Source organism: Octodon degus, unplaced genomic scaffold, assembly GCF_000260255.1.
Source record: "Octodon degus isolate 3935 unplaced genomic scaffold, OctDeg1.0 scaffold00195, whole genome shotgun sequence".
Classification (NCBI taxonomy): Eukaryota; Metazoa; Chordata; class Mammalia; order Rodentia; family Octodontidae; genus Octodon; species Octodon degus.
Window position 1 is genome coordinate 1,281,010 of NW_004524771.1, and position 10,746 is coordinate 1,291,755.

At 41.9% G+C, this 10,746-nt stretch overlaps 1 protein-coding gene across 4 annotated transcripts in view; it reads right to left on the reverse strand.

Moving 5' to 3' along the window:
• Positions 1-555: 555 nt before the first annotated feature.
• Bfar (bifunctional apoptosis regulator) overlaps positions 556-10,746 on the reverse strand; it is a 22,765-nt gene continuing 12,574 nt past the window's right edge. For all 4 annotated transcript variants that reach the window (XM_023704390.1, XM_023704388.1, XM_023704389.1 and 1 more), the window contains 4 exons: positions 9,657-9,861; positions 8,813-8,982; positions 4,342-4,486; positions 556-845 (listed from right to left, as the gene is read on the reverse strand). In XM_023704390.1, coding sequence (XP_023560158.1) covers positions 603-845; positions 4,342-4,486; positions 8,813-8,982; positions 9,657-9,861 — 763 coding nt within the window. In that variant the 3' untranslated portion in view covers positions 556-602. The remainder of the gene's footprint in view (positions 846-4,341; positions 4,487-8,812; positions 8,983-9,656; positions 9,862-10,746) is intronic.

Genomic DNA, 10,746 nt, shown 5'->3' on the forward strand with positions numbered 1-10,746 from the left:
CACCACCATGCCTGGTTTCGGTGGCCAGCATGGCACACCAGGGGTTCTGGGGCTGGCATGGCATATGGTACCGGGGATCAAACCCAGGTCCTTGTGTTTTCCAAGCAGGCACTTAAGACTGCTGAGCTATCTCCCTATCCTCACCCCGTTTTATTAAAGAATAAAGCTTATTATTACTACACTTGATCTTAGCCAAAAGGCTGAGAAACAATAAGCTTTTTATTATTTTCTTATTTAAAAAACTGAAAAAAAACATTGAAGAACTTTGGGGGAATTTTGTGTTTTTCTCTTGTGTAAATATTGAATTGTTTTGAACTTTATTGTGGTTGTTAATTTGAAGTAGTAAGGTAGGAGAGAATAAAGTGAAGAAAAAGAGAGAAACACTACAGACCAGAAGTGTGGTCTAGACCTAGGCTATCCTCTTTTATAACAATAGCAATGTATTATGTTTTTTCTTTTAATATTTTAAGTCCAGAGAATTGCTGCTCCTCTTGCTATGCAATGAGCTTCTAGGAAAGGTCTGGTTTCGTTTTCCTTTGTGGGGAGGGGCGATCTCCCTGCAGAAGTTACAGGATACCTGCCTGTTGCTCTCACAGGAGCCTTTAGCCACATCTCCAACCCACAATGAGAGACAGCAGCATGATTCTACCCCAACCACTCTGCATACCTACCAGCAGCTTGGTGACGATGTCCTCTCCAGAGCTGTCCTCCTGCAGAGGGCATATGGTGTGGATGAAGGGCAGGAAGGTGTCCGTGTAGTCAAACAGGTACAGGTACAGCAGGCCAAGTCTCGGGGAGCTCTTGAGGGCATATAGCAGGAACAGGGACCTGCCTGGGTTCACAGCCTGCAAGAGACAAGCAGGCAGAGGGCCACATTACACCCACAGTGGCCAGCTCCCTGTCCACTTGGTCGCATGCTTTTGCCATCAGCTCTTTTGATGATACACACAAAAAAATGAATGAATGCCAGTAAGAAACCAAGTAATCCATCTTTTGGACTATAATGTAAAAAGACCCAGTGTCTACCCACAGATCAGCTTAGAGGTGAGAGACTGGCTCATTGGCCCTGCTCTTAGAACATAACATTTTGGGAATGTAGTTCTGAAAAATATCAGTCCTTGAAATGCTCAAAGCCAGCTGTGGTGGCTCACACCTATGATCCCAGCTACTTGGGAGGCTGAGGCAGGAAGACAGGGAAGAAAGGAGGGAGAAAGGGAAGAAAGGAAAAGATCAATTTAACTTATCTGTAAGTGGATACCACTTAATGAAAATAAGTGAACTAGAGAAGGCTTCAAAGGTTTGCTATGCACTGTCACAATGAAAACCACCGAAATCTGAGGCCTAAGAAGATGGGTAGTAAGACGATCTCCTTAGTAGCAGGGCCATGACGGCAGGGCCCTGCTCAGCGCTGAGATGCCCGTGCTGGAGTATCACCTGCTCTCAACACTCAACGATAGCAGTTAAGACTGTCGAAGCTTCTCACAGAACAGACCAGGAAAAAAAATAAGAGCTGAAATTTAATCATGTAGGTTTTTTTTTTTTTTTTTTTTTTGGTGGAACTGGGGATTGAACCCAGCCCCAATCATGTCTGAATTTCAAGTGAGATTATGGGAAAATTCCTTTTGTTTTCCTCATTTTTGCAAATCTTTAAAATTTTACTACAATGAATGAACATTTATTTTTTTCTGATTATAAAAGTAATTTTAAAAATGATTTAATTTATCTGATACTTAGAATCAAGTAAACTGGCCACTTTGCAGAAGGAGATGGCAACAAGATCATCAAAGAGGCTTAATCTTATTAGTCTTCAGAGAAGGGCATATGGGGATGGTCCTGGAGGGCTGCGCTGTGGCTCAGTGACAGGGCGCTCACCTGACATGCATGACCTTGGGTCTGATCCCCAGCACAGTGAAACCAAACAAAGAAACAATGGAAATCACTGCACATCTAGTAAGATGACAATGACGACAATGGGAGAAGGAAGAGGGACGAATACAAAGAGATTTTGGGGACAGATGGATGTACTTCCCTTCTTGATTGTGGTGATAGTTTCACAGGTATGCATATGTGTCAGAACATAACACACTATACACTTTAAGTGTTAATTCTATCTCAATAAAGCTTTCAATCTATTCAGCTTATCTGATGTCATCAGTGGTTCACTATTAAATTTTTAAATGTGATGAATGCCATTCTAAAGATTCTCTATAGAAATTCACACTGAAGTATGTAGGGATGAAATAATATGCTCAGACTCACACATTCTTCCCTTTGTATTTGTATGCCATTTGAAATTTTCTGTTGTGAAAGATTTTTTTACAAAATCCACTTGTAAAATGGAAGAGTCCAGGCCTGGACCAGAAAAGAGTAACTTGCACATCTTAACATGTGAGAAAGGATGCCATGAGGGACCAGTAAGGTCATGTCAAAAGACGATGGTGATGATGACTGACTACAGGGGACTGAACCCAGGAGGACCACCTGCGTACCAGGTAAATACTCTGCCATTGAGCCATACCTCCAGCACTACAATACACTTTTTCATTGCCCTGAATGCAAAATTTTTTTTTTTTTGAGACAGGGTCTACTCTAATTTGGGTTGGCCTTGAACTCACTATGGCCTGTGACGTGGCCTGGCCTTCTTGTGATCCTCCTGCTTCGGCCTCCTGAGTGCTGGAATTGCAGGTATGTACCACTGTGAAATGTTAATGCCACAGGTATACTATGAGTCCATTTACATACTGTGGTCTTTTTGGAAGATGTCAAAAAGTTACTGTCATTACTTACAGATTTTTTTAATCCACCAGAGCCCATTTTTGCCCCTTGGGAACAATACTGCACTTGAGGGTACATGATCTCAAGGAACACAAGCCCCAGGAGTAAAGCCTGCTGTGTGCAGTCAGAGCAGAGTAAGGACAAGGGAGAGACACGCCATGGTCCATGTTTGCAGCTCTGGCACTAGAGAGTGCCAGGCCCAAACAATGCAACTCCTGCACAGTGAGATTGCTATGACAAAAGCACTAAAGAAGCAGCACTCAGACAGAGCACACCAGGACACAGGGGCTGCAGGAATCTTGGCCTACCTGTCGAATGTGCACACTCAAGAAGGGGCTGAGGCAGAGCTCATCTTGGTCTGACAGCAGGACCAGACTCAAGTGCCCATTTGCTCTGCTTAATATTAAGAATGATTACTTGTTCAAGCTGGGAATGGCGGTGCACATCTCTAATCTCAGTACACAGAGAGGCTGAGGCAAGAGGATCCACAGGTGCTATGTCCTGATGGTGCTGGCAAGGAGCCCGGGCAGGTGGCTCCAGAGTTTTGCTCTTTCTTTCTATTTTGAGACTTGTGATCTTCCTGTCTCAGCCTGCTCAGGGCTGGGATTTCGGCATGTACCCTATACATTCGCCCTATCCTGAACTATTTAGCCTTGCTTTTTATTGCTGAGCTATGCTGCCTCCACTTCAAATACAAGGCAGTGAAATGCCAGATCAAGGGATAATGTAGTTTAAATTGAAATGTTAGGACAAAGTGCCCTGCAGAGAGATTGCACCAATTTATGATGCTCAAAACACACAAGTGCCTCTTTCTTCATGTAAAAGGTCAAATGTGACAATAGCATAAGTGAGAAATAACTCTTCTGTTTGCTTAGTTTTCCCTTCTCTAACTATGAATGGACATTTCTTCTCATAAGTTTATTAGTTATCTGATTTTTCTCTATACTGTCTTTTTTTAGAGTTTAAGTCTGTATATTCTAGATATTTTATAACAGCATTTCTTTTATAGTATATATTAAATCCTACTTGCAAAGGAGACCCAATCAGCACAGTCACATTAAAGATTAGTTTACCAGAATTTAGGTGACAATGAAAGCATTACTTATGACCTACTAATTCCACTCCTCAATGTTCAGCATAAAGAAACCCTTGTACATTAGCTCAAGAGCTTTCCAAGAATGCCCTGGGCAGCCTGCTTCCCACGCAGTGACTATCAACAGGGAAATCTACACGTTGTCACACACGTGTCCAGGGGAATACAGTACAAGGGAAAAACAGTGAACTCAAGCCACAGAAATCAAAGCGACATACAGCAGGGTACACTCATAGTTCATGCCTTTCCTGTAAAGATTAAAAGCCTGGGAAACAACACTCCTGGGCTTAGGGACACCACCATAGTAAGAAGGAGAGCAGGCCCAGCAGGCCCAGCAGCCCTGAAAGAACGGAGCTGGGCCAGAGAGGAAGGTGGACCTGGGGGTATCAGTTCTTAACTTACACAGCAGGCAAGGAGATGATGCTATGTTATACTCTATTCTTTTTTCAATTAAAAAAAAGTCAAGAGTTCACCTTATATTCCCAGAGATTTTGGGGAGGCTTCACACCTAGTGCTTTGACCCGCTCCAGCTCCATAAGGATGGCTCTTCTGTGGCTGCTGTTCTCTATGGTATAGGGTGCTCTTGAAAATTCTTCCTCTGTCAGGGTTAAAAGCAGTCTGTGGTATGGGGAGAGAAGATTTCTTTTGAGATTACACACTGGGAACAAATTTTCTACACTGAGATCCACCTTATCAATGCAATTATTTTAGGCTTGAGGTAAAGTGAGACATTAAATATATGCAGCATAGTAATAGCAAATAGTTGAATGCTTAGTACTTGCCAACTACTAGCATTTCTTCATAAACCACAGCCAGTTATTTAACAATTCTATAGGAATGAGTAGCAATGTGCCCTTTTCATGAACCAGAATACAGGCTTACAGAAATAAAGTGAACTGGCCACAGCATAACAGGGTCAATTTTGTTCCTAAGCTTTTGATCTTTCAGCTGAAGACTCTGATTCTTACATACTGTTTTGGTTTGTGTATGTATAGGAAAAAATTTAGGGGCCAGGGAGGTGGCTCAGTAAGATAAGCGCTTGACTGGCAAATGCAAGGATCTGAGTTCAATCCCCGGTTCCAAAAAAAAAAAAAAAAAAAAAAAAATTAGAAGGAAACCCAGTAATATATTATGATATTAAGAGTAGTTGTTCTCCTAGTGTAAGAAACTGAAAGAGGAAATAAGAACCAAAATCTACAGTACATACTGTGAAGAGAAACTGCCTAAAAGGAAAGAATAACTGGGAAGGGGAAAAAGGAAAAAAGAAGGGGGACAAAAAAAGATACACACAAGATAGCTAAGATAGTTACAATACAAATTTTTTTTAAAGTTTATTGAAGAGAACAGTTAGTGTTTATATTGTTTGATCAATTTTGCATGCCTACATCCTATAATTTGAGCAACTGCTTTGAAGATAATATGCAATGTATTAACCATTGTTAATTTCCTATTGTTTCAAAATTGTGTAACATTTTTGTTTATTTTTCTCTTTAAAATAAAAAATAGGGTCAGTGAGATAGCTTAGCAGCCTAAGTGCCTACCTGGCAAGTACAAGGTCCTGAGTTTGATCCCCAGTACCAAAATAATAATTATAATAATTATAATAAAAGAGTGGTTGTCTTAGCTACATGTGGTAGAAAGCACTTGGGAGGGTGAGATAGAAAGACTGTAAGCTGGCGGTCACCATGTACAATGTGGCAAGACTTCATTTCTGGTCTTTTTTTTTTTTTTTTAACAGTATTGGGGATTAAACTCAGGACCCTGCGCAGGCAGGCGCTTAGGCTACTGAGCTATCTCCCTGGCCCCAAGACTTCTCATCCCAAAACAAAACAAAACTTTAAAAAGTACAAAACACAGTGGTTATTTTAGGCTAGGGGTTTAATTTAATAAAAATTATCATAGGTCCCTTATCTAGTTTCCTCATCAGAAAGTAAGATTCCTCTTCCACAGTGAGTTATCATTAAATTCCTTCCTGTAGGGCGGGTGTAGGTGACAGGGAGTGGCTCAGGGGTAGAGACCTGCCTCACAAGCACAGGGCCCTGGGTTTGTTCCTGATCACAGTATGCACTGCTGGGTGGAGGGGTGTAAATGTGACTGTGCTGCTGCGGGTGACTTAGAATAACAGTTAGCAGTACTTACTGAAGACACACACACACAATCCTTCTGACCCAGTGATTTTAGTTTTAGAACTTCATCTTCTACTCAAGAGTTACACTAAGACACACACTGTAATAACTACATGCAGCAGTTTTGGAAGAAGCTAATTCTTACAAGAATCTAATTCAAATAGAAGCATTCTGCTTTTCCATAGGAATGTCAAGCATCAAAAAGCTCAGTAGAGCAAGATCCTGTCACAAAGTGAAAAGGGTTGGGGATGTAGCTTAATGGTCCCTGGCTTTATCATAGTTTTTAAAATTAAAAAGAAAAAAAAAGCTGGATGAGGAGGGAGGCATTGACTGCAGTGGGGCAGTCAGTCCGCCTGGCAGTGAGTAGATTTCATGTCTGAAATACACGGATTAAATGGGTAACAAAAGAGACTGCTCCTACTAGTGTGGGGTGGTCTATGTAACCAGTATATACAGGGATACATCTGTCTGTCTACATCTAGCTAGCTAGCTAGCTTGCTATACCTATGTATCTACATCTATGTATCTATGCACACACAGATACACAGGTGTATTTTCCATTTAAATAAAGAAATAATGCACATTTATGTATTTTAATGTGTAAACATTAAAAATGTGGGAGCTGGGATGGAGTTATTGGTAGAGCACACTTTTCTTTCTTTTTGTTTTTGGAGACTGGGTATCACTGTGTAGTGCAGGCTGGCCGTGAAGTGACTCATGTACCCCAGGCTGGTCTCAAACAGCAATCCTCTTACCTCAGTGTCCCAAGTGCTAAGAATACAGACATGCACCACCATGCCTGTCAAGTGCACTTTACTCTAAAGAGTAGGATTACAAAGGCATTTTCACTTTCGGTATCATGTAGTCCTACATTATTTTTAAAAAGCAATAAATGGGGGCCGGGGAGATGGCTCAGTGGAATAAGCACTTCCCTGGCAAGTGAAAGGGCCTGAGTTCAATCCTGGGTTCCACCAAAAAAAAAAAAAGTTTTTAGGGGCCAGGGAGATAGCTCAGTAGAATAAGTGCTTGCCTGGTAAGTGCACAGGCCTGAGTTCAACCCCGGTTCAAAAAAAAAAAAAAAAAAATCTAAAAAGCAATAAATGGAAAGGGCTGGGAAAATGGCTCAGTGGAATAAGTGCTTCCCAGGCAAGCACAAGGGCCTGAGTTCAATCTCCGGTTCCACCAAAAAAAAAAAAAAAAAGCAATAAATGGACATTACTTTTATAGTGAGAAAGCCACAAAGACAAAAAGTAAACACAAAGGAAAGAAAGAGATAATAGGATTGAAATTAAGGTATGTTAAATATATGTACTAACTTCCTAGAACAAACCCTACCATCAAGGGGCCAGAGAGATAGCTCAGTAGAATAAGCATTTGCCCGGCAAGCACAAGGTTCTGAGTTCAATCCCTGGTACTGCAAAACAAAAATAACAACAAAAAAATCTCTCCCATCATGTAATATTAACATTAACTAGTAAAGTACAATAGCAAATGAAAAACCACTTGATGAAAGAAATTACGTGTGTGTGTGTGTATATATATATATATATATATAAATCGAATTTATATTAAACTGAAGTTTTAGGGGATGGAGAATAAACAGAGTTATCCTACAACCCAGTTATTGCACTCTAAGAAGAGTACTGAAAATTTATGTCCACACAAAATCTTTGTTTATTATTCACTTTGAGATAGGGTCTTACTATGTAGTACAGCCTGGCCTCAAACTCAATAGGAATCCTCCTGCCTCAGCGTCCTGAGCTCTGGGATTACAGGCATGTGCCGCTGTACCCATCTGACCACACAAAATCTTGGACAAAAATGATCATAGCAGCATTATTCCTAAGAGCCAAAACCTAGAGTCACCCTAAATGTCTTCAACTGAAGAACAGATAAAATGTAGTCAATCCAGGGCCGATGATACAGCTCAGCAGCACAGCACCTGCTTGGCAAGCACAAGGCCCTGAGCTCAATTCCTAGTAGCAAAAAAACCAAAAAAGGTAGTCTATCTAAGTAATGGAATGCATTTCAGTGATAACAAGGAATGAAGCACTGATATATGTTACATCATGAGTCAACCTTGAAAACACACTAACTGAAAAAGCCACATACAAGGCCACATAGTATATGATCCCATAAGTCTAGGTTTGTAAACACCAATGGCATTTGCTAGCAGGTAGAAGACAGGAAAATGAGAATTGACCTATAAGGTTGTAAGACTATTTTCTGGAGTTAGAAAATATTCTAAACTAAACTGCAGTGAGGGCTGCACATATCTGTGAATAAACTAAAAACCACTAACTGGACACTTGAAATGGGTGAATTTTGTGGCATGAACTGATACCTCAACAAAGCTGGATTTGGCACTGGTGTGGGGGTACATGATAGTAATCCTAGCACTCAGGAGGTGGAGACAGGAGGATCGTTGAAAGTTCTGAGGCCAACCTGGGCCACACAGTGAATTCAAGGCCAACCTAGGCTATATGGTAAGACCCCCATCTTAAGAAGGTGGAGGCAGCGAGATAGCTCAGTGAACTGACGTGCCTGCGTAGGCAAGCACAGGTACCACCGTGATTTGATCCCCTACACCACATGCAGTGCCAGCCCCGTCCCCAGGGCAGGCTGAGCGGGCCACAGACTCCAGGCATAGTGGCGTGGTACATGCCTGTAATTCCAGCACTGAGGAGGCTGAAAACAGGAGGATCACTATGAGTCCAAGTTGTGTAATGAGACCCTGTAACAACCAAATACATTAAAAAAAAAAAAAAAAAATTGGTTACAGAAATGCCTGGGCATGCTGGCAGCTATCTGTCCTCACCTTCCGTTTACTCTTTCCGATAAAAACCTGTCTCGGTAGTGGGAGGCCCATGGGCCCAGCTGCTCCAGCCAAAGGACGACTTCTTCTGCCGTCCATGTGGCCACAGCCTTGTGGACCAGGAGGTCTTGCTCGGATTCCCTGCTGCTCCAGTGATACACAAGCAGCACCACCTGGGGAAAGGATGCAGGGGTCAGATCACCGCTCTCGAGGACAGGTGTGAGACCATGCAGGGTGGGGCAGGGCTGGGCTATGAAGGGGGGGTGATGCTACATCCACGCTCCGAAGCAGGGCAATGCACTACACGGAGGCTAGTGTCACAACAGCCCTCTGGCTCTTCTCTCTGCTGGTCTGTGAGGGGACAGAGACCAGAACAGGACTCACCCTAGGGCAACTGGCAGTAGCTGTAGTCTTGACCCCAACAACTTAGTCGACACAACTGGCTTTTTCACAAATGTACCTTGTCTACCGGAACAGCATTTACATTTTTAGGACATGGGACTGAAAAAAGTCTTGACACTGAAAGTCAACAACACTCTTAGGATTGTGTCATTAGGGTACATGTTTCAATGCCCTGTTTCCTCACCTCCACAAGGGCAGAATGGTTCCTGTTGTACAAATCACAAAAAGGACTGAATAGGATACAGCTAACATTCACTGGACACCCAACAATTCTGCAGTCACTTGAGTAAGCAACATTCCTGAAGAAATCACACAGCTCAGCAGCTTTCAACGGACACAGTGAGTCACACACAATCACATCACCAGCTGCTTCATGGTTATCCAGAGAAGGGAGTGCAGTGGAGACTGGTGATGCGGTGGGGCACAGAGAAATGGAGGGACTTACTGCCACACCAGTTAAAGCTGTGAGCACTCCAGAAAAGAAGCCCCTTCCTCGCTGCTGATTGACTCGGCCCGGGTTGGGAGCCAAAGGAATCTGATCATTCCCATATTTTTGAAAGGCTGCAAGACTTTGGACGATATCATTATTCTGCTGAATGTCTTCAAATCTCATTCTAATGGCATCAGGAAATAACTTCTCAATAGCATCTCTGTGAAGAAGAGAGAAAAATCACAAGACAGTTGTTTGACTAAATATACTATTTAGAGGCCAAAATAAAAATAAAACTAAGAGCCAATACAGTGCTTAATAGTATAAAGGTGGTTAGGAAAATGGACAAGAATGTCTTTGATAGTCCTGTTGGTCCACTACTAGGGAAACAACTAATAGAAATACAGTATATTTTTAAAGAAGAGTACTATCAAGTTTTATCAGTGAATCTCCTGGATGGATTGCTACACTGAAGATGGATAAATTTAAGGCACACATAATGTTGGATGAGAACAGTACACCGCAGAATCACACAGATACAGACAGCAACTGCTGATGGGAGAAAATGTTTGCATTTTTTACTGGCACAGAAATGTTTAAGAGTATTCTTTTTTTTTTTTGCAGTACTGGGGATTGAACTCAGGACCCTGCGCTTGCCAGGCAAGTGCTTACTCTACTGAGCTATCTCCCTGGGTAAGAGTATTCTTTAAAATTTACAAAAGGGGTTAGGAGTATAGTTCAGGGGTACAGCATGACCTTACCATGTGTGATGCCATAAGTTCAATCGCCAGCGCCATCAAAGAGCAAAAATAAATGAATACATAAATGAAACCACAATTAAGCTGTGACTGAAATTATTGTGGGGAAAAATACAGAATGAATCTAAGATGGGGAGGATGGGTCAAAGGGTCTACAGCTTGGTCAGTAACTTGCTCCATTCTTTTTAAAAAGAATGTAAACAACAAATGTATTGGTTACATTATTAAAATCTACTTTTGTAAGAAGAGAAAGAAGGGGTCGGGGAGATGGCTCAGTGGAATAATTGCTTCCCTGGCAAGCGCAAGGGCCTGAGTTCAATCCCTGGTTCCACAAAAAAAAAAAAAAA